Raw genomic sequence first — 25,036 nt, forward strand, 5'->3', positions numbered from 1 at the left:
AGTCTTTCTCTTCCACTATAAAATCCCCAGGAATGGCTCTGCAGTAGTCTCAGCTTCTACGGATGCCACTGTCTAGATGCCTTCTGTCTCTAGGAGGCATCAAAACACAACTGTGTAATTGCATGTATAAATCTTGCACTTCTTAGCAGCTGCCTGACTGTGAGCATGCCCACAGCCAGCATTCGGCAGTGCTGAAACACAGTGTGTACAGGAAATGCTTGTGTAGATTAAAAGAAACCCAAGACACACAGCAACCAAAAGAAATATGTGGATCTTGTTGAGAGCCAACCACAAAAAATTTTTTGAGACAACTGGGCAGGATTAAATACAGTTTGGTAGCTGATATTAAGAATGCTTATTAATTCTGTTGGCTCTAATACTTGAATTTACTACTTTAAAAGGTTTTATCTACTAGAAGATATACACTGGAGTATTTAGTGATAAAAGTATGAGTTTTAGATTTGCTTTAAAACTCTGCAGCATTTACTAACAATGATAATCCAGAGACTAACAATAGAATGACTGTAATAGTTGAGCTGGGTAACAGGCTCCTGAAGCTTCAGTACCTTTGCAAATGTTTTAAATTTTCAAAAATATCAATTAAATGTATACTACTGCTCCTACTTTGCATACTACTGAATTTTCAGGAACATGGCAGTCTTCTTTCAAAGCACCCCAGTTAAATGTTCCTAATATCGCGTATTCTATTTGCTGTGCCATAGCCCAAATGCAAAAAAAAAAAAAAATCAGATAACTAGTTTCAGACAGCTACTGCAAGGTCTTCAGAAGGGAGAGCTACCCACCCAACTCTGAACCATTGTATAAGATAGGAACATATCTGGAGCCCATGCAGCAATTTTCATAACCACCTGGATTATCGTAGCATGTAAGAATTGGACTCCAAGTCAAATTCTGAAGCCTGTGCCCTTTTTACAAATTATATAAATATCCTTGAAGACTTAGAATGATTGGGTTTTTTTAGAGTTTTTTTATTGATTGATTTTATTGAGCAAACATTTTTCTCTGCTCCCCTCTCTTTCTCTCCCCTCCCCTTCAAACCTCTCCCATGGTCCCCATGCTCCAATTTACTCAGGAGAACTTGTCTTTTACTACTTCCCATGTAGGTTAGATCCATGTATGTCTCTCTTAGGGTCCTCATTGTTGTCTAGGTTCTCTGGGATTGTGAATTTTAGACTGGTTTTCTTTGCTTTATGTTTAAAAACCACCTAAGCAATCTACAGATTCAATGCAATGTCCATCAAAATCCCAGCAAAACTCTTCACAGACCTGGAAAGGACGGTACTCAACTTCATATGGAAAAGTAAAAAACTCAGGATAGCCAAAACAATCCAGTACAATAAAAGAACTTCTGGAGGCATCACAATCCCTGACTTCAAACTCTATTACAGAGCTACAGTACTGAAAACAGCCTGATATTGGCATAAAAACAGACAGGAGGACCAATGGAACTGAATAGAAGACGCGGAATTTAGTCCACACACCTACAAACCTTCTTGACAAAGAAGCAAAAAATATAAAATAGAAAAAAGAAAGCATATTTAACAAATGGTACTGGCATAACTAACATGTAGAAGAATGAAAATAGACCTATATCTATCACCATACATAAAACTCAAGTTCAAATGGATCAAAGACCTCAACATAAAGCCAGCCACACTGAACCTCATAGAAGAGAAAGTGGGAAGTGTGCATGAACACATTGACACAGGAGACCACTTCCTAAATATAGCCCCTGTAGCAAAGACAGTGAGATAAACAATTAATAAATGGGATTTCCTGAAATCGAAAAGCTTCTGTAAAGCAAAGGACATGGCCAACAAGACAAAACAACAGCCTATAAAATGGGAAAAGATCTTTACCAAACCCACATCAGACAGAGGTCTGATCTCCAAATTATACAAGGAACTCAAGAAATTGCTCATCAAAAGAACAAATAATCCAATTTCAGAAAATGTTGTACAGACCTAAACAGAGAACTCTCAACAGAGGAATCTAAAAGACACTTAAGAAAATGCTCAACATCCTTAGCCATCAGAGAAATGCAAAACAACTCTGAGATTCCCTCTTACACCTGTAAGAAAGGCCAAGATCAAAAACACTGATGACAACTTATGCTGGAGAGGATTGGGGTAAAGGGAACACTTCTGAATTGCTAGTGGGAATGCAAGCTGGTACAGCCCCTTTGGATGTCAGTATGGCAATTTCTCAGAAAATTAGGAAACAACCTTCTTCAAGACCCAGCACTTTTTGGGTATATACCCAAAGGATGCTCAATTATACCACAAGGACATGTGCTCAACTATGTTCACAGCAACGTTGTTTGTCATAGCTAGAACCTAGAAACAACCTAAATGTCCCTTGACCAAAGAATAGATAAGGAAAATGTGGTACATTTATACAATGGAGTACTTACTACACAGCAGAAAAGAATAATGACATCCTGAAAATTGCAGGCAAATGGATAGAGCTAGAAAACATCATATTGAGCGAGGTAACCCAGACCCAGAAAAACATTTATCATATGGTCTTAGAATGATTATATTCAATGTCATTAGCTTTTTTGGTAACTCAAACCTGGAGCAACCAACCATTCCAGTTTGCCTCAGACTGAGGGGGGAAAAAAAGAAGAGGGGATTTGGGGACTAAACCCCAAGCCATAGGTAAACTTGGAGGAAATTTTCATCATATAGACTCAAACCTCGAGATTTTCATTTCATATAATGAAACCCTAGCCTTCCCCACCCACCTCCAAAGAGAAATAACTTGGGTCTCAATTACCTACAGAGTCATCTTGATTTGGGTCACATGGACATCAAAGGGCAGTCAGGACAATTTCTGACCAGATCATTCTAGTCCTATCCAGCTTCTTTGATGAAAAATCAACCTACCCTGTCATTTCCATTTTATGAATAGCCTTCCCCTGTCAACATGGGTGGCCCTATTGTTTTCATTTGAATGCAAGAATCCATTATTTCTATCTGAATGAAAATAGGTGAAGGAGATATGTTTGCTTTTGGTTAAATTTTAAAACTCTTCCAGAAATAGGTGGCACTAAATTGTGGTGGTGAGAGTGGCCTGGCTGTAATCCCAGGCTCCAGGAGACAAAGGAGGGAAGATCACTATGAACTGGAGATGTTTCAGCAAGCTCAGAGGAGAAACTGAACAGACACATATGTTGACGACGAACACCAAAATGAATGTGCTAGTTGGAACTCTAACTGGCCTCGGGAGACAGAGGCCATTTGAATGTCCACAGAACAGGATGTTCATTGCTACTGGTCAACTATAACTTGCAAAGTCATGAAGTCATTAAAGATAGTCAAAGGCTAGGAGCAAAAGAAAAATCAAGATGGGTAGGATTTAAACAATGTTTTGCTTTTTATTAAAGTATGAATCTTTCCCTATGCAAACCCATGCTGTTCAACATTTGTTGGACTGACTTTTCTCACTGGCATTGCTATGTTTCAGATCTTACATAGCTGTGGAATGAAATCTCAGAGGAATTATGGAAAACAGGAGGCTAAACAAAACATGCCACTTTCATAAGCGTTTTTATGTAAGAAAGTATTAATAGAATTCTTTCAATAAACACTGGTTTTATATGTGCTACTATGCAGAATATTAGGCTCTTCAAACTGCATATTTTTATTATAAGCAACAGTTACCTGAGGGATTAACTTCTACTTAAGACCACCTCTCATCCTAAAACCAATATTAGCTTTGGTGGGGAGCCATAGTATAGTCTTGTAGAAAGAGCACTGGACTGGGGGGTTCCAAAGTTCTGCTTACCATTTTGATTCTCCCACTCACATAAAAATAGGTTCCATCCCCGCTGATATCTGACATGGCAGGGCCTTACCTTGTACCAGGTGCCAAATTAAGGGCTTGTCAGAGAGTTGCAAATGACCCTAGGATTTTCCCATGTCCTGGTTGAAGAATGTGCGAAACAGAAACTTAACTCACCATACAACTGATAAAAGGCCAGGCTTTAATCTCAGCTACACCTTTAGTGAATCCCAAGCTGTTATCTGCTATAGGAAGCAGATGGCTCTCAGTTCTCCTCTTCCCATAAGAAAGGATTGAGCTGAGAGACAGTTGAAGCAGGAAACATGCATACACTTCAAAGAAAGAATGGAGTGGGCTGTCCTCAAATGGGAGGAGCAGAAAATTTAGTTCTGTATTGTGTATTTTTAGGAAGTTTTAATGCATATTTATGAGCTTGATTGCATATTCATGGGGGTAAAATGACCTTTTTCCCCTTCTTAATTACAATGGACCAGATCTCTCTTTCAGGGTGCTTCTTCCCACGATCCAAGTCACAATACAAATGATACTGTAGTAAAGTCAGGGTCTTTAGAGGATGCAGACCCTTTGTTGGTTGCCCCTGTGGCAGTTGGGAAAGTGCCCAGGAACCTGCTTTTCTGGCATAGTGGAAAGAACCTAACTAACTGAAGCGTCAAGGATGTTTGCAAAGAGTATCCTGACTCATAGGAGACTAAGCCATAGATAACAGCTGCAGTTTCCATGGTTACCTAAGGCCTAAATTCTTGCTTAACCAGGAAAACACGGCTAGCAGTTTATAGCTGAAGTTTTCCTTGGTTCCCTCCTGTCTGACTCCTTACCTACCTTATCTCGTATTCACAGGGTCTCGTCTAGCTAGGAAAGTTCTTCGTCAAAAACAAAGTCAAATCAGAGATAAAAAAAAAAAAAAAAAAAAACACCAGATAAAGTGGTATCTACTTCCTCTATGTCTTGTTTTCCAAAGCTTGTAATGCATCATTTCTCAACTCTGGAACCTCTGTGATTAAGAACGGAACACAGGTGTCACTTGACCTTGACTGGCTTTGAGTTGGATAAAAAGGGAATCATTTTCTAATATCATGAATGGCAGAATTTGACTCGCCTCCTTTAAAGGTGGTATTGAGAATTGATCTCTGCTTACACTCAAGTTTGAATAAAATCTTTCTGGATATTTTATACACTAAAAATATTTTCATTGACCTTCGTAGACTCGTGCAGAAAGGTACCAATAAATGGTTCACCTTTACCATGAATTCAGAGCAATTTTAGATAAATCATTTGACTTCCAAATATTAGAAGGTCACCCCTACTTGTTCTTATAAATGTGTGCCCAAGATCCTCATCCAAGAAAAATAGATTGTGGGAAATTTAGGGTGATTATCTGGACTTCACCTCGATTGTGTTGCTTAAATCTTCTTGCCCCTCCCTAGCAGGTTGGGGTCATGTGTCTGATTCAAGTCAAGAAGAATAATGAATGGGGAATAGGAGACTCTTCTTAGCTCCTTAGTTTCACTAGAAATAACACTCAATGACTCACCACCACTGTTATAAAAACATCTTTCCTTCCAGATGTGGTGACCCACACCTTTAATCCCAGAGGCAGAGGCAGGTGAATTTCTGGGAGCCATAAGCCATCCTGGTTTGTGTATCAAGTTCCACACCAGCTGGGGCTATATAATGAGACCCTGACTCAAAAGAAGAAATATTTTTCCTCCCTGCAGGAATAAGATATCTCATGCTGAGGGTTCACACTTGCGTTGTTTTCCCTTGTTTCCTAATGTTTAAAGATCCCTCCTTATCCCAGAGTTGGTAACATTAGACTTTGGACAGCCATTTTGCATGAGCTCCCAAGTCACATTTGCAAGACACACATGTGGTAATTAATATCTCTCCCTATGTAGTCAAAAGAGACCAGATGAATACTTGGTTATTGAAAAATACTTTGTAAAATTTTTCTTTTAAGGATGTTTTAGAAAACAGATGTGGTTTAAATAAATGATTTATAAAGTCAGACATGGAACAGCAACTTCACTAAAATCTCCATACTGCTTTTGTAAAGGTAAAGTTAAACTATAACACTATCTCTGACTTACTTTCTTTTTTTTATTGTACAGTGAAGACTTTTATCTAGTTGATTTTTTTAAAAAAAATACATACATACATATATATACATATATATATATATATATATATATATATATATATATATATATATATAAAATACCAGGGGTGTCTAATGGTTTATATCTAAATATAAGAACTATGGGTGGTCAGAGAGATGGCTAAGTGATTAAGAGCATGTAATACTCTTCCTGAGGACCTGAGTTTGATTCTTAGTACCCCTATCAGGTAGTTCACAAGTGCCTGTAACTCCAGCTGCAAGAGGAGTATCTGACACCTATGGCTTCTCTGGGCACCTACACATTCCCGCACACAGATACACAAAGATAATCAAATGTACACATACACACAGTTAAAATAATAATAATAATAATAATAATAATAATAATAATAAAGCTTTAACTGTATGAAAGCTATATTAAATACATATTAGCTTACTTGTTTAATGTCTGCTTTCTGTTGTCCCTTGTTTCATCAAGTGGCCACCATAAGAATGACAATAAGTGCCAGGCGGTGGTGGCTCAGGCCTTTAATCTCAGCACTCAGGAGGCAGAGGCAGATGGATCTCTATGAGTTTGAGGCCAGCTTGGTCTACAAGAGCTAGTTCCATGACAGTCAAAGCTGTTACACAGAGAAACAAACAAACAAAAAAGAAACAAAAAAAGAATGACATCAATTAAAAATATATTAAATCAAAGAGCAAACAAAATAAAACTTTAAATTTTAAACAAAGTCATATATTCCCATTAGGCCTGTGTTGCTGTTAGTTACAGTACTGAAGCTGGTAAGTTCTCTACCACCAAGCTACATAAAGACCTCTTTTTGCTTTTTCATTTTGATAAAATGAAATTATGTTGTTCAGACTGGCCTCATTGAACTCACTCTGTAGCCCAGACATGACTTGAACTTTTTCAAATCTCTTGCCTTTGACTCCTGAATGGCTAGGCATGCACCATGAAGCCCAGATCTATGGTGTCATATGGATCTCCAAGCTTAAGTAGCCATCTAAATTGTCTTCATGATATTAACAGAACCTAACTATACATGCAGGATATTTAATTTGCATAAGCCAAAGACTTCAACATGAGCAAAACGCTATTAAATATTCTTTTCCTGTTTGAAAAAAGGGGCATAATTATTATCACATTGTGTTTCTAACAGAAGTTCTGTTACATTAATTCTTATCGAACACATTTGATGAAGGAAGGAAATATTGGAATTTACATACATCATAAATCTATCATGTGGTGAATTTATGATACACTTTGCTGAAGTAAGAACAGAATGTAAAAGACATAGTTATTTTTTTCCATTCTGACACCATACAACCAACACACCATGTCTACAAGTTTAGTAAAATAAAAAGTATACCCGGGCAATGAGGGGGACAGGCATGGATTCCATTCCCTTGGTACTCAGTGTATGATAGATAAATGAACATGTCTCTATGAAATAGCTAATGAAACATCTGAAAAAGAGCAAGTACCCTATTGTGTTCAACTTGACTATGAGAAACTTCAGAGCTCACCCAAACAGTAAGATTTATGTTAAATGGATTTAAAGAGGGATTCTCTTTCCAGATTCTCCTACAAGATGCAACTCAGTGTTTGGATGGAAATGACTTTCCTAGTATACATAAGTGTCTTGTTGGGGAAGTGGTCCCCCAGAGACAAGGCAGTCTCTGGAAGGTGATCTCAGGAAATAGAGGAACAAGAGGAAGGCTAGGCGAGCTCTCACATTCTTTCAGGTGGAGCCTGGAAATCAGTCCCACTGAGGAAGTCAGGCAACCAGGGCTGAATATGCTTCTGAGGTTTCCCCACAGGAAGGAACATTGCTGGGATGTTTGATCACCAAACCTCTGTTCATCATAGGGTTAGGGCTGCCTTCAGAGACTAAATAGATATCCCCTGGACACAGTTTCAAGTGTCCAAGGTAAGCTCTTGGATCATCACGGGGAAATGCTAGAGAGGCATTGTAAGGCAATAATGTTGTTTACTATAAGAGGCTTCATAGTCCCTAGTGTGAAACTCAGCCTTTCAAAACTACAGCACTTTTTGCTTTGCTGATTAACATAAACTTGTATGTTGAGGCATAGATGGTGTTATGACAGCCATAGCAATATGCACATAAAAGTGTAGATGGAGTGGTGATGTTATAATTGCAGGGCTGCAGGTCATTACACATATAGCATATAATATATAGTATATAGTGCTGTAGATACATTGAGAGAGGTAGAGTTTTAGACCTATAGGTAACTATGGATCTTGTGGCAGAGATAAAGAAGTGATGTGAAGATATGGTTGCACATGTATAGATATAATAGTATAGAAATACTGGCATTGATATAAAAAGATAGGATAGTTATATGGCTAGATCTATAGTCACAGATACCCATCTCTCTGTATATATAGATGCATCAACAGCTAGATTCATCCATAGACATGTGGATGTGTAGCTATAGATGTATATATTTGTAGTCACCCAGTCTCCAAGTATTTCCTTCTTCCTAACACATTGGCCTTGCTCTTGATGATTCCTTACCAGTTCCCTGTCATGACTTGAGGTTAAATGTGCCTTGGACTTCTCCCATCACAACTCTGTACCGCACCTGAATGACCATAGTTCTTAAGTGCATCAATTCCACATCCCTAGAGATGAACAATACGGCCAGTGTATCCACTTTGGCCTCATCACTACAGTGCAGTCAGAAGTGTGCACCTACCAACCACTATTTCTTTTGCTGAGGCAGGGTTCGGGGAGTAGAAGGTCTCACTGTGTAACTCTGGCTGATTGGAACTTGCTGTGTAGACCAGGCTGGCTTCAAACTTGTGGCAATCATCTCACCTCTGTCTCCTGAGTGCTGGGGTTCCAAGTATGTTCCACTATGCCTGCCTACAACACACTATCGAAGACACTACTTCAGTGGAATTAAAGGAGCTAATTAACATGGAGGTTCACTCATTCATTCATTCATTGAATAAACAAACATCCCTTCTTTGCTGAAACTAACCTGATTTTGTAATTGCAAATACAGTTGGGGGGATCATAATAGTTTTTCCCCACTTTTTAGACCAAAAAGTCAAAGAACATTGGAAGGAGCTATTTATTGGCCCAGAATCCTTAGCAGATATGTATATCATATATACACACACTGAGGGAGGGAAAGAGGGAGGGGGAAAGAGGGGGAGAAAGAGAGAGAGAGAGAGAGAGAGAGGAGGAGGAGGAGGAGGAGGAGGAGGAGGAGGAGGAGGAGGAGGAGGAGAAGGAGAAGAAGAAGAAGAAGAAGAAGAAGAAGAAGAAGAAGAAGAAGAAGAAGAAGAAGAAGAAGAAGAAGAAGAAGAAGAAGAAGAAGAAGAAGAAGAAGAAGAAAAGAAGAGAGAGAGGTAGAGAGGGTAGAGAGGTGCCGGGGGAGGCTGAAAGAAGTGAACTGGTTTGTCCAAATTAAGGAAGTTGGCAGAAGCCTCAACTAAATCCCGGTTCCCCTGAATGTCTGGTGTAGTCAAGCAGCACAAGTGCTGTGTCAGGACATGCTTGCAACAAGTCACTTGAGTGAAGGCAATTTTCAGGATTTCCTATTTTCCTCCTTTCTAAATGAAGTCATGCTAGACAATAGTTTATGAAAGTAAAGGATAAAACAGGGGCAAACACTTAAATGTATGAAACACAAAGGATTGAGCCTCTTCCTTCCTCGTTTCCAAGGCACCCTGAAGTACTTCTGTTAACACTTGTGCCATGAATTCTAATAATGTGTTTGCATTTCTGCCACCCAGGGCAAAGGATTATATGTTATTCATCTTTCGATCCCACCCAAACAGTGTCCAGCACAGGATTAGTGAGGGGACAATTAATGTGGACTAAAGGAAAGAGTGTGCCTATATGTTATGTATGAGAAGTCTTTGAAAATAGGAATGCACTTTTTAAAAGTATTTCATTTGGGTAAATTTTGATATTGCAAGTGATTCTAAAGGGTCACAAATGTATTCACAGTCTGCAGAATATACAGAACATTTCTCAAGCAAATCTTTCCAAATCAAGTTGGAGTGACTTGTCAGAACTAGGTTGCCTGGCTCCGGCTGTCACAAACCATCATAGAGGATTTCCACAGGAAAATGCAGACAGACAAGCCTTGCAACAGAAGGTCAAGTTCCAACATTCGACTGTGGGCAGGAAAGCAGCAAGGGGTATTTATGCACAGTGAGGCATGAAGTACACAGAATGGACTAGGCCTATAATCCACCACCCTACTTCATCCAAGACAAAAGCCAAGCCATTGCTTGTGGAGGGTTTTCAGTTGGACAGCTACATATCCAAAACCAAGAGAGCTAACAGCCAGGCAGTAAGATTTCATTCACGAACAAGAAAATTTTTCTATTTATTAGTGACAAAAGAAAAGGTTGATATTTCAATGCTATGAAGTTCACACTCAAGAACCAGGTAATTGAGTTACAGAACTTAAAAAAAAATGCAGGGCTGGGAATATGGCTCAGTCAGTGAAGTGCTTTTCATGCAAGCATAAGAGCAAATTCCCCACACTCACATAGAAAGCTATGCACAGTAGCATACAAAAATCCCAGCACCGGAGAGGTAGAGGCAGGGGGATCCCTGGGACTTGCTAAACAGCTAGTCAAGCTGAGTCTGTAAGCTCTAGATTCAGTGAGGAGAAGTTTTATCAAAAATATCTATGTAAATAATTAAGTAAAATGGAGAGTATATGAGAAAGACGCCCAGTGTTGAAATCTAGCATGTGCGTGCATACACAAACACACAAATGTGTACATGCGCATGCATCATAGGCACATGCACACAAAACTGCAAAATAATTTTCATAATGTTTTTAGTAACTATACAACTTTGTGTTGGGCTCCATTCCTAGTTATCATCATCTGCTTGTAGCCTAAGGACCATGAGTTGGATAAGCTGAAAAATTCATGGGCCCCTGAAAACTGTCATGTCTCTCACTAAAACATACTTCCCTGCACATAAAATATTATCTCACTATTTTCTTTTGTTTCCAGCACATGGGATCAAATATGTTTCTGACAGGGAATTGACATGACTCCAGCATTACCAGATTACACACTCCCGATTTAAAGATAGAAGCCAGATATGGTGGCACATGTCTCTAACACTACTGAGGCAGGAGAATTGCTGTGAGTTTGAGGTCAGCATGGGCTTCAAAAGGAATTCAAGGTAGGACTTGACCACGACACATTGAGACTTTGTCTCCCAAAAGAATGAAATTAGGTTTCAAAATTAATCTCCAGTGAGGTCTGAGTTCAAAGCTCAAACCTTTCTCTGTATTTTAGATGCATTTGATGTGTATGAGTATTTTGTCAGCATGTACATATATGCACCACATAAATGCCTGGTGCCCACAAATGCCACAAGAGGGCACTGTATACCCTGGAATTGGAGTTACTGATAGTTGCAAGCTATCATATGGGTGCTTGAACCCAAACTCAGGCACTCTGAAGAGCTGAATTCCAAAACTCTTAACAGCTGAGTTCCAAAACTCACATCTTTATAATGTTACATTGTTGTAGGAGGCTGCTTGCTCATTTCCTGGCTGCCCAGACTCCAAAAATAACCACACAGAAACTGTATTAATTAAATCACTGCTTGGCCCATTAGTGCTAGCCTCTTATTGGCTAACTCTTACATATTAATTTAACCCATCTCCATTAATCTGTGTATCACCATGTGGCTGTGGTTTACCGACAAGGTTTCCGGCTTGTCTGTCATTGGAGGAGCTTCATGGCTTCTCTCTGACTCTGCCTTCTTTTTCCCAGTATTCAGTTTAGTTTTCCCCACCTAGTTCTGTTCTGCCCTGCTCTGCTATAGGCTTAAAGCAGTTTCTTTATTTATTAACCAATAAAAGCAACACATAGACAGAAGGACTTCCCACACCACCATTACATTGCTAGGTCATCTTAAGTAAGATATTGAGATGACATAAAATTCACATTTCTCATCTGTAAAATTGAGTGATATCATCTGCCTTGTGTATGTGTTGTCAACATTAAATCACTGCTCTCTATAAACTATCTCTCACTGCACAATTATCAGCCACCTCTTCTTCATATACCAAGTAGAACGTTCTAAGAGCTATCAAAATTTGATAGGAAGAATTGATTCAAGTGTCATTTCCTTTTCGTTTTCAGTCTTGATTTATATTTTGTTCTTCTAGGAGAGGTAATAATCATTATCAAAGAAGACCAAACATTCTATAAACCACAGGCCAACTGGTTCAGCTCACTTCACCTGGGAAATGGAGAAGCAGGAAGTATCCAATGGACTTTTCCACTACATGGTTCTGACTAACTAGCCCACAATCTAGCACTTAATAGGAATCCAAAAAGACACTTGAGTAAGCAAAGTAGGAAAGATCAGAGAGAGGTGAAAGAAAGGGAGAAGAAAGAAAGGGAAGAAATATGAAGTGACTGGTAGCTGTTTTCTGCCGAAGACACAGGATGAAGGAAACTAATTCAATATATGCTGCAAGACAGAGAGGGCAGCAGACTCCCATTGTCCTACTCTTCTTCATTGACTCCACTCACCCAATAAGAAGAGGTTACAAGAAACTAACTCAGAAAACATGGCAAATTTGGCAAACATATTGGTGGGCTTCAATGAACATGGAAGATTAAGGATTAGAAGGTGTCTTCAATGTGAAGGGTGATCAAGAAAACATCATTAATAATCCAGGTATGGTGGAATATTTCTGTGATTCCAATACTTGAAAGGCAGAGTGATGTAGGTGGGTCTTCTATCTATCTGTTACTTTCATTGGTTAATTAATAAAGAAAACTGCTTGGCCTGATAGGTCAGAATATAGGTAGGCGGGAAGACAGAACAGAATGCTAGGGGGAAGAAGGAAGTGAGGCAGACGCCATAGCTCTCCTCTCCGAGATGGATGCAGGTTAGAATCTTCCCGGCAAACCACCACCTTGTGGTGCTATACACATTAATAGAAATGGGTTAATCAACATGTGATAGTTAGCCAATAAGGGACGGGAGATAATGGGCCAGGCAGTGTTTAAATGAATACAATTTGTGTGTTGCTATTTTGTGTGTAAAGCTAGCCGTGCAGGAGCCAGGCAGGACCAAAAGCAGGCTTGCTCGCCTCATCACTACAACAGAGAGAGGTAAGAGATCTCTGCAAGTTCAAGGCCAGCCTGGTCTACATAAGCAAGTTCTAGGGAACCACACACCTGTGCCAGGGCTGGTAAGATGGCTCTGTGAGTAAAGCACTTGCTGCACAAGTGACCTGGGTCCAAGTCCCCAGAATTCACATAAATCTAGGTATAGTAATGCACATGTATAATCTGAGCTCCTATAGTAAGGTGAGTGGTGGAGACAAGAGGCCCTCTGCATACTCCTGAGCCAGCTAGCATGGAATACAGAGTAGTAAACAAGAAAGACACTCCAGATTGTTCTCTAAGTTCTACATTCATGCTATAGCACACACATGCCTACACACACACACAAATGTACACACACACACACACACATGAGGGGGTTAAAAGAAAGAAAGCATCATGGATTATGAGGGGAAAGACTGTGTGCTGGAAACACAAAAGCATTAATTTTATTTCGGCAATAAAAAAGTTGGTGCTGTTCATACTAATGGCACTCAACATTGGCTGTTCATGAGAATCACCTAGGTATTTTCTGCGTGTTTCTACCCAAGCCATAGTCCAGGCTTTCGAATCTCTGGAGGTGTGGCCCAGACATCTGTGGTGGCAAAGCTTTCCATGCAATGCTATTATACAGCTGAACTTTCTACCAATCTAGATGATCTGTAGACTGCCACTACCCTAAATGGGACCCTCCAGCAAACAACATGAGTGTCTTTTAGAAGCTTTTTATAAAGGCTTTTGGACCTTAGCCCCACCTAACAACAGTATCTGATGAAGCATGATTAATAAAAACTCAGTGACCAATATTGGGGTTCAACCTGAAGACCAGAAAAGCAAAGCAGCCAGACACTGGCTCTTACCTTGACTTCAGTCCAACAATTGTGATCCTGCCTCCAGGAATCTCAGAATGAGACTGAGACTGAGAGCTGCCTCCTCCTGTTTTATAATCCTCTCTAGTTCTGGGACTAAGGCGTGCACCACTACCACCTGGTTTCCATGGCAAGCTAGTGTGGCTACTGGGATTAAAGGTGTGTGTCATTGCGGCCTGGTCTGTAAGGCTGGCCAGTGTGGCTGTTTTACTTTTTTGATCTTCAGGCAAGCTTTAATTATTAAAATACAAATGAAATGCTACTACTTCTGTCTTTCAGGGAGATCCCCAGATCAATGGAACTGACATTGAAGTTGAAAACATTGGCCTAGTGTTTCTGTTTCTGTCTCTCTCTCTCTCTCTCTCTCTCTCTCTATATATATATATATATATATATATATATATATATATATATATATATATATATGTCTCTCTCCCTCCCTCCTTCTTCTCCCCCCCCCATGTGTGTGTGTTCAGGAAAAATATTCCATCAAACTTGTTCCTCACAGAGAGCTAAATGAGAACTAGTTAAAAGATAAATTCCTATACAAGGCACAGGTGATTTTATGGTATTCTGATCAAAGATCATTTTCCCTTTGTAGAATGGAGTACAGCCTCCTAAAGATCAGCTGCCAACTTTCTCTTCAAAGTCAGTAGTGCCAGCGCGGTTATTCAAAATGCTTGCCTCCAGGTGGCAATTTGTATCTGACATCTCACCTGCCATGACCTCATTTCCAAGTCCCTTCCCTGTTCCTCATATGGCCAATAGTTCCTTTGTCCAAGCTTCCCCAGGATTTAAGATGGATTGACTAGAAGTGTTTGACTTCGCCGGAAGCTACCTGCTCAAATGTACACCACACTTAAGTTTATGGACGGCAGCTTTGCTCTGAAAACTAATGAAAGGAACAAGGATGGAAGGCATGAAGGGACAAAGAAAACTGAATTGCCAGAAACTAGAAATTGACAGATAAATATCAATGCAAGATGTTCCTTTGAGCTTTATAATGGAAAGTCTAAGAATAAAGGATGAGCCCCTTATACGAGGTGACTAGTTTGGAGTTTTGGAAGAGTTGTTTCTCTGCAGGAATGGGTAGTTGGATGAAGAATTAGTATCTGAGCCTTTAGGGGAAAGTGGCAGGAATACTCATAATTTTCAGTTCAACTGAATTTCCAGGCTAGGTAACAGGTAACATGGCATCTTGCTCATGTCCCCCTTAGCCCCTGCTTTCCAGTCAGACACCCAATAGCCAGTATCTAGAGTCCTTTGACTGAGTCACTCCCTGCCACTCTGCTCTCTGCACAGAAAACGGAATGTCTAAGATAGCCACTTGATAGATACTGGCAGGCCATGGCTGAATAGGGATGGAGTCTAACTACTCCAGTCTCCTCACATTAGGGTAAGATCCTTGGAGGCTAGTGTTCTCCGAGGATTCCAGGAGCATGAAGGTTCAGTGACATGATACACACCTTGTATTGTAGTGGTGGAATACTAATTTAAGATGTACCACATTCATTTGTGCTGCGGGATATTTGTTTAATGATGCAAAGATGTGTTGTATTCTTTTATGTTGCAATGTTTAACTCTGTAAAACTATGTTATGCTGCCTAAAACACCTGATCCGTCTAATAAAGAGCTGAATGGCCAATGGCAAAGCAGGGGAAAGGACGGGTGAAGCTGGCAGGCAGAGAGAATGAATAGAAAAAAAGAGAAGAGGGAACGGGAAAAGGAGGAGAGGGGGATGCTGAGGGCCTTCCACCCAGTTACACAGTAAGCCATGGAGTAAGAAGTAAAGAAAGGTATACAGAAATAGAGAAAGATAAAAGTTCAGAAGCAAAGGGTAGATGGAATAATTAAAGACAAGCTGTCTAGAAACAAGCCAAGCTAAGGCTGGGCATTCAGAAGTAAGAATAAGTCTCCATGTATTTATTTGGGAGCTGGGTGGTGTTGGCCCCCCAAGAGCAAAAACAAACGAACAAAATAACCCTACATATTTATTGTTTTATTGAGTGCCACCAGAACAAACTATTTCCATTTAAATCCTTGTCCCAGTGTCTGCCTGTGGGAAAACCCACACCAAGATCAAATACATGTCCCATTTCCTTTAAAATATTTTAGGTATAGAGTTCTGAATCTGACATGTAGCTATTATCTCTCAGTTGAACCATTTGCCCATGCACAGAAGAAGGCTGGTCAAACCAAATTCACAGGCTTTGGAAGCTTTGAATGTTATAAGATTGATAAGTCTCCCCAAGGCTATTAAAAACCAGTACACAAAGCCTGCTGTGGTGGTGCTCACCTTGAATTTTAGCACTTAAACAGAGGCAGGTAATATCTCTGTGAGTTCGGGGCCAGCCTGGTCAGGAAGGTCAGCCAGGATTGCATAGTGAGAGTCTGTCTCCAAATACAAGAAAACTGGCAAACAATTGTGGGAAGAGGAGGCTTTCTTCAGGGGAGCCTCCTGCAGGTTGAACAGAGAGCTTCGGGGATCCAGGCTTTGTTTCTGTGATGGCTTTGAGTCTCCCCCATGTTTCCCTAAGTAAACTCAACAAACACAAAGGTTTACTCAGTTAGACTTAGGTGGAAGGTGGAATTCTTTCTTTGGTCTCTGCTCGTTCTCTGGAAGAGCAGCAACTGTACTTAGCCACTGAGCAATCTCTCCAGTCCCATCAAAAAAATTGTTTTAAAAACAAGAAGAGACTCCATTCCAACAAGTCTTTGTAACTTGTCTGTGCTGCTGACCTTGGGTCAGAGGCTTCATGGCTCCATCAGCTTCTCCTCCTTGAGCTGGAGGTCTGCTAATGGGCCAGGTAGGTAGCTGTGTTCGACCTGTTCCTCATCCGGTTTAGGCCGTCAAGCTAACTGGCATGTCTTCTCATATCCCAAACAGAGGCACTGGGGTCTTTAGGCATGGGGTTAGTATTGCTACACTGTGCTTCTGCCCAAACATCATCAGCCAAAGCAAGTCACCAAAGCAAGTCCAGTGTCAAGGCGTGGGGTCATGAGCTGTGCATACATGTCAAAGGGTGTGAATGTGGGGACAAGAAGAAACCAATATTCCTTCTGCTATGAGTCAAAATAAATAACTCATCAGTACCTGAAAGCATTCTCTGAACTCACAAAGTTTGTGCCTTTCTGCTTAGCTTGCTTTCTATTGTAATTAAACACCATGACCAAAAGCAACTTAGGGAGGAAACAGGGTTTGTTCGCTTCCTCATTCTGAACCATCATGAAGGAAAAGCAAGGCAAGAACTCAAAGTCAGAAGCCTGGGATTAGAGGTGATTCAGATACACTGTTGAATGCCATTCAGGACTTTTTCTCATACCTTCCAAGACCACCTATGTAGGGGTGGCACTGCCCACAGTGAGCTGGACCTTCCCACACCACCCCATTAATCAAGAAAATATCCCTAAAGCTTTGTTTATTTGGTGGAGGCATTTTCCCATTTAAGGGTCATTCTTCCCAGACAACAAGTTTGTGTCAAGTTACCACTGGTTATTACATCATTTGGAGTCACATTTGTGAATGATAAGAAGACACTGGTTAAATAATGAAGTTTGAACAAGACTTGGTGATCTTTGACCTCTAACACCCTATGATTTGCCTTGTGTAGAAAAAAACCTAGCCAACCATAAAACCTCCACTGAAATGAGATTGCAGTGTGCTTATGAACTTGTATTGTGGTCCTGCTTTGACTTCTCAAATCTCAATCCCTGGAGCTAAGCAGTGCATACTGTCCCAAGCCTGAAACACAGGACAATCAGAGGTGCCCCTGAGCAGTAGCAGTGAACTAAAGCTGGAGGGTGGGGGCAGTTAAGGATGAGAGTAGAGTGTAGAGGCCTCACGGGTCGTCCTGGAGGCGGGTCCCAGCCAGATGTGCTGGCCGCCCCGCCCCGCCCTCGCTGGTGCACCGGGGCGCTTCACCCAACGGAGCTTCTCGCCAGGGCGCCCCCAGCCATTCGCAGCTCCAAACGTTTCCCAGCTCTCCCGTCCAGCTGTCTCCTCGCGCCCGCTGCCACGGAGCCTGCCAGCTGTGTGCAAAACCGAGGTCCTGATCAGCAGAGCAGAGAAGAGGCTGTGGCCTCTGTGTGTCCCAGGTCCTGAGGGGCACAGACAAGGAACAAGATCTCCCCGACAATATGCAGCCGCCCTGGGGTCTGGCGCTCCTGCTGCTGCTCCCCTGGGTGGCAGGTGGAGTAGGGACCAGGTGAGTGTCTGCATTGACCACGTTTCCCTTGGCTTGAATGCTCCCTTTGGAGCCCTCTCTCAGTGACCCACAAATATAAGGGGCACCCAGGTGCTGAGGTTGAGGTGCCTGATTGGGATGGATTTCACCAGGATGCCAGACCCGAGTGCCCACTGACTTTCTTCCCTGCGCCCCTTGGGCGGGGCTTCGCCTCGGGTGGTCTATGGATCCCGCACCCACCTGGCTGAGTTTGCCCGGCAGATACAGAGGGAGGGAAGCTGGGCGACTGGACCGTGGTTGTTCTCGAGCTTTGCTGCTGTGCAGCCACCTCCGTGCTGTGCAGATGCATGAGTACTTAGCGCCGGTGCGAATTTAGCGTTTTCCACCGTCCCTGAAGGATGCTCACTAATTGCCAATCGCTAGTATCGCTAGGGAAGAAATTTCTAAAAAAAAAAAAAAAAAAAGAGGATGCAGAACGCGCACTTACACATTTACTGTTGAGCACTAAAGCAGCTCGTTTCTGGGCTCCGGTTCTAGCTGCCTTTGGATTCGGGGTGATGAACTGGAAAGTTCGCGTTGGTAAAATGACAGCTGAACCCACTCTTTGGTTTTGCCACTTCCTTCTATTCGGAAGCTTTTCCGAGCCCTGAAACATTTCCCTGACAAAGCTACAGAGCCACATAGTAAACATCCACAGGCATAGTGTGTCTTACAGACCAAGCACTTTCAGCTCTTTAACCCACCAGAAGCCCTAGCCCCTGTGCATTCGAGCTATTATCATTACCATCGCTGTCTTAAAGAGGTGAAATGAGGTCGAATAACTCGCCCAGATAGACAAAGCCAGGGAGTGACAGAGCAGGAACAATTCCAGTCAATGTGGCCCATCATCCTCTAAAGTGCAGTGGGGCAGCCTTTTCAGGGAGACTCCCTGGAAACCCGCCCCCGCCCGTGCCTTGCTTCTTCCTTGCATGTCCACACAGGGCTTCTTTGCGGCAGATTTAACGAGTTAAGATAATCATTTATTGGAGCGGCAGGTTCGCCTGTGTTCTGTGGGAGGTTTCGCAGCATCTCTGTGAAATATATTGGCCCCTATAAGATGCCAGAAACAACATGGATACCACCACCACCTACCCGCAGCCAACTTGGGACAACTTCTGGAAAAAAAAAAATTCCAGGTATTTCCCAAAGTCCCCTGGGAAGCAAGCTCCTTCCCAGCTGTGTAAGGTTTTTCAGTGCTGATTCTAAGAAGAGGAGGAAGGGGGCGGACCTTGGTTTGGCTTCAGCTCCTTAAAGGTGAGCCTGACTTTGTTTAAGTTACAGGGAAAAGTCTTTCATCAGGGTCTGCCACGGTATCAGGGGATTTTGAAGTTCAAACAGAACAACCCTCAAACCAGGTTCTTATACTGTATGGTTGCAAGTTTCAATTTCCTTCCCGTGATAAAAATGCAAGCAGATGCAATATACCCAATCACAGGTCCCTTGAAGGCTGAAGGGTTATGTTTTGTTAGAGAGCCTGCTCAAGCAAGACCAAGTGCTTCGTGGAGATGAGATTAACAGTTCTTTAGCAGCAGGCAAAGCCTCTCTAGAAGGTCCGCTTTCAATGTGCCTCCAAATTAAATTAAAAGCTGAAAGGATCCCCCCTCCAGAAACCAAAAAATATGTATGGATATTAGCCTGAAGAATCTGTGTGAAGAGTCTGCCGTGCAGTGCTTTTCAAGACGTGAAGTGGGCTTGTTTCACAGTGTCAGGTTCGCTGCCCCCTGTGCTGCTGATCTGCTCCACATGCTCGGAAATGTCAAGTGGTAGGCACTTTGGGAGCTGCCCCAGGGCCAGCTTTAATTAGCTCCAGACTCCATCTTGGGGGGGGGCATTTACAGAGAAGGCAAGGCACACATTGGGGGATAAAAAGGTGTCCCTACATGCTAGTTGTTCCCTAATGCTTCATTGAAATTTACAGGAAAAGCAAAACCTATAGCTGGCACATACAGATTTCTAATTAAAAACACACACAAAAAAAGGGAGCTGAGGATGTAGGTAGGCCACTTGGTAGAGTGTCTGCTTAGCATGCATGAAGTCTTGGGTTCGAGGTTGAGCATGGAATAAACCAGGTGTGGCGGTGCGTGACTGTAATCCCAGCCCTGGGAGTGGGAGAGGGGATAGATGCAGCAGGATAATCAAGCCATCTTGATCATTCTCAGCTACATAAAGCCTTTGAGAACCTGTCTTAAAAAGCAATGAGATAAGAAAGTACAGATTCTTTTTCACTGAAACACTTGTATGGCCTGGAAAACTATATGCCTCTTTAAGTGATGCTTAGTGTAGAGGTAACAGTGACCACTGAGCTAATGAATAATTCATTAGTTATATATTAACCTTCTTATATGCATCAGAATTTGGCTTGGCTTGCACTTTTTTATGCCCTTTGGGTATCAGGACTGTTTAAGATGCCCTGAACCTACTGTGTATGCAACAGCAAACATGATGGTGACCGTGTGCCAGGAATGTAGCCAGTACAAGGTAAGAAGTGCTGTAAATGAAAAATATTCTTCAGGATCTCAGGATTTAGTATAGAGGGAAAAAGAATAGAAACTAGCTCACTGATCTTTTTTTTTTATTGGTTACATGTTGAGATGGTAATATTGTAGATAAAGCGCACTGGATAAAGTAGGCTAATGAAATTAATTTTACTATTTATTTCTCATTTTAAAAGCTACCAGAAAATCAGACAGGCCACATGTGGTTATTGTATTTCCAGTAGGCATGCTGGTCAGAAAGATTTGCTTAGAACTCTAGTTCCAACACTCCACTCCTTTGGGCACATAGGATAAATATATTATTAACAGTGCTGCTCTTGGACATAAATTTGAAGCAAATTTCTACTTGGAATATATATCTGCTACACAACATTCCCCTATTTAACTCAAGTAAAAGTAATGTGTAAGAGAGGAAGGGACGTCGGGGTTCGTGCCAAGGGGAACTGCTTCTTGCTAACCACAGGCTACATCTCCTGTGGTTACTTTTCGAAACCCTAGTAGGGAAAGGTCTCCAATACTACTAACCCACAAACTTCATTGTTTCAAAAAAAAAGCCAGATGCATTGCTTTACAGTTCTGGAAGTCAGAAGACTAAAATGTGTCTTGTGGGACTAAAGTTGGGGTGTTGCTAATGTTAGTCCTTTCTGGAAGCTCCAAAGGAGAATCTGCCCTTGTTCTTTGAGCATTTTAGCTTGTGGAAATAATTGCCATCTCTCCTTCCTTTATCACCTTGCCTTCTTTCTTCCTTGTCTTCCTCCCCATTATGAAATCACTCTGTGATTATAGAAAGCCCGTGTGTGGATCATCCAAGAAAATCTCAAAACACTTTGTCCACACTTGTAAAGTCTCCTTCATCATGATCCAGGGACATTTTCCATCCTCCCAATATTCCTATCATCTTCTCTCGGGGGCAATCTCGGTACAGACAGACATGGCTGGACCCCTGGGGTGCTCTGGTAGGGAAGAGGGAGGGAAAGGACAACAGAACAGGAAAGGATACAGCAGGAGGGGAAGGGACAGTGACAAAAGCAAGTGACCATTAAGACTTAATCCTGTGCAGGGTCAGTTGGACGTGAACATCAGACCTGTGTGTCCAAAGGCAAATGAGCAAAGGTTAGGCTCCGGTGACGTGAATAAGGGATTTGGGGTGGAAGGTTCTTGTGCTTTCTGCCTTTTATGTCCATATGAAAAACTGACGCCTGCCAACAGCAAAGGTTCTTGAACGTCAAGAAATGAAGCAGGGGACTAGCGAGATGGATCAGTAGGTAAAAAGCGCTTGCAAGTCTATGGGCCTGAGTTCAATCCCGGAGCCCACATAAATGTGGAAGGGAAGAAACAACTCCACAGAGTTAACCTGTGACCCCCCCACTCCATCCACACCGTGGTACAGGAGCCCCCCCCCCACATTATCCACATACAGACAAACCTGCAATCATAATGAATTTTAAATTCGGGGGGTGGGGGGGGAGAAAGAGTACATGAAGCTCTCTGTCTACTGTGATGTACCTGTTTGTCACTGGGCTGATGAGTCAGGAGACCCCTTAGGATGGTCTTCTCCTGTTAACTTCTAGAACGCAAACCCTCAGGGAGACAGCGGAAGCAAAGCAGACAGGTGCCCTAAGGTGGTATGGGTTTTACAGGAAACCGAATTATGAAAGGGTCTGTGATTGAATTACTCAGAATGTCACAGTAAAGAAGTATCAGGTTTCAAGTTCCTGGTGTCTCTCACAAATAGCTCAATCTTCCTTTCTACCCTGTTACAGGAGTTTGTCCAAAGGGATCAATAGTACTGATTAGTTCAGTTAGATGATTTCCCAGAGAGGTTCAAGTGTATTGGTTTCAACAACCTAAAATGTTTTAGGGCTGGGGACTTGACTGGGGGATGGGCAGTACAGTGAGGTGCTTGTTGCGCAAACATGGGGACCTGAGTTCCCTGCCCAGCATCCTCATAAAAGCTGGGGTACAGGGCTGCATGTTTGCAGTCCCCACACTGGAGAAGCTGAAGTGACTTGCTGGTCAGCCAGCCTAGCAGAATCGGTGACTTCCAGGTTTAGTGAGAGACTCTGTCTTTTAAAAAGCATCCTAATTTACATAGTGACTGAAGAAGCTAGCCACACAAGTGTACACACACATATACGTGTGTACCCATATATACCACACACAGAGAACAACTGTTTCAAATCTCCAGATTGTAATGATGAAGACAAATTCCAGAAGGAGTTAAAATTAATTTGGTCCAGTTCAACAACATTAACGGAACACTGGCATGCTCAAACATTCTCCCGAATGCCAGAGATACATATCTATCTACCGCCCCCACTGGAGCACTTCGTAGGGCCAGAAAAAAATGTCTTTCTTTGTTTCTTTGTCAGCTGAAGAGACCAAAGAAATCTTTAAATAAAAAAAAAAAACAAGGAAAGGGGATGAAAAAGGCAAATAATGTTACTTGTGCATAAACAATAAGTGAACAGTTTCAGAGGAACAGATATGTATATATTATACCACTTACTTATACTGTGTATACAGAAAATACAAAATTATACTTAGGAATATATTTATATACATGTAACAACAATTAATGAAATAAGAGGCCATGAACTTTAAAGAGAGCAAGTAGTGGTATATGGGACTGAGAGCAAGGAAAGGGAAATGAGAAATGATATAATTATATTCTAATCCATCCCCAAAATAAAAGATGTAATTAAAAAATAAATTTCAAGCCGGGTGGTGGTGGCGCACGCCTTTAATCCCAGCACTTGGGAGGCAGAGGCAGGCGGATCTCTGTGAGTTCGAGACCAGCCTGGTCTACAAGAGCTAGTTCCAGAATAGGCTCCAAAACCACAGAGAAACCCTGTCTCGAAAAACCAAAATAAATAAATAAATAAATAAATAAGTTTCATTCAGGCAGTAGTAGCTCATGCCTTTACCCAGCACTCACAAGGCAGAGGCAGGTGGATCTCTGTGAGTTCAAGGCCAGCCTGGCCTACAGAATGAGTTCCAGGAAAGCAAGGATTGGTTTGTTTTTTTATTTATGTTTTTGTTGAAAAGATTTCCGTCTCCTCCATGCCTCCCATTTCCCTCCCCCTCTCCCCACTTCTCTCTCCCTCCCCCCACTCCATTCCCCCTCCCTCTTGAGTCTGAAGAGCAGTCTAGATTCCCTGCCCTGTGGGAAGTTCAAGGTCCTCCCCCTTCCATCCAGGTCCTGGAAGGTGAGCATCCAAACAGGCTAGGCTCCCACAAAGCCAGTTCATGCAGTAGGATCGAAACCTAGTGCCACTGTCCTTGGTTTCTCATCAGCCCTCATTGTCCGCCATGTTCAGAGAGTCCAGTTTTATCCCATGCTTATTCAGTCCCAGTCCAGCTGGCCTTGGTGAGCTCCCAATAGATCAGCTCCACTGTCTCAGTGGGTGGGTGCACCCCTCGCGGTCCTGACTTCCTTGCTCATGTTCTCCCTCCTTCTGCTCCTCATTTGGACCTTGGGAACTCAGTCCGGTGCTCCAATGTGGGTCTCTGTCTCTATCTCCATCCATCGCCAGATGAAGGTTCATATCTAGGCGGATGACTATATGTTTTTCTTTGGGTTCACCTTCTTATTTAGCTTCTCTGGGATCACAAATTATAGGCTAAAGAAAGCAAGGATTGTTTCACAGAGAAGCTCTGTCTGGAATTTTTTTTTTTTAGGGTTTGGGGATATAGCTCAGTGAGTGCTTGCCTAGCGTACCCAAAATCCTGGGTTGGAGCCTCAGCATCACATGAACTGGGTGTGGTATTGAAAACCTGGAATCCTAGCACTCAGGAGGTGAAGGCAGTTCAAGCTCATCCTCAACTGCATAACAAGTTCAAGGCCAGCCTGGGATACCTGAGATCCTGTGAGACAGAAAGAAAGAAAGAAAGAAAGAAAGAAAGAAAGAAAGAAAGAAAGAAAGAAAGAAAGAAAGAAGGAAGGAAGGAAGGAAGGAAGGAAGGAAGGAAGGAAGGAAGGAAGGAAGGAAGGAAGGAAGGAAGGAAGGAAAGAAAGAACATGGCTTCTGAACTATCCTTACCGATGAATGTGCATCTATCAGCTTTAAAATGTAGGAGAAAGCAAGTCAGTCAGAGTTTAATCGATGGTCATTTTGCATAGGAATAAGGTAATAAATGGATGGATATGTGCCTATAAAAGAAGAATGTGGAAGAAAGACACATACCAGGTACAAAGGGTAGACTGGTCATCATGAACCCACAGTATCTGCCAAGAACCAAAGAAGGGAGGCTGGAGCCAGGCTTCAAGAAAGCTAGGATGTCAAGCTAATGAGCTTGGACTTCATGCCAAGAGTAATAGAGAGTAAAGCAGGCCATTGCAGGCTCTGCCATTTTTCAGTAGAACC

The 25,036-nt window shown here is 42.0% G+C and overlaps 1 protein-coding gene across 2 annotated transcripts in view; it reads left to right on the top strand.

Moving 5' to 3' along the window:
- Positions 1–17,873: 17,873 nt before the first annotated feature.
- Egfl6 (EGF like domain multiple 6) overlaps positions 17,874–25,036 on the top strand; it is a 60,745-nt gene continuing 53,582 nt past the window's right edge. For both annotated transcript variants that reach the window (XM_057760068.1, XM_057760069.1), the window contains exon 1: positions 17,874–18,156. In XM_057760068.1, coding sequence (XP_057616051.1) covers positions 18,089–18,156 — 68 coding nt within the window. In that variant the 5' untranslated portion in view covers positions 17,874–18,088. The remainder of the gene's footprint in view (positions 18,157–25,036) is intronic.

The sequence above is a fragment of the Chionomys nivalis genome, chromosome X, assembly GCF_950005125.1.
Source record: "Chionomys nivalis chromosome X, mChiNiv1.1, whole genome shotgun sequence".
Taxonomy (NCBI): Eukaryota; Metazoa; Chordata; class Mammalia; order Rodentia; family Cricetidae; genus Chionomys; species Chionomys nivalis.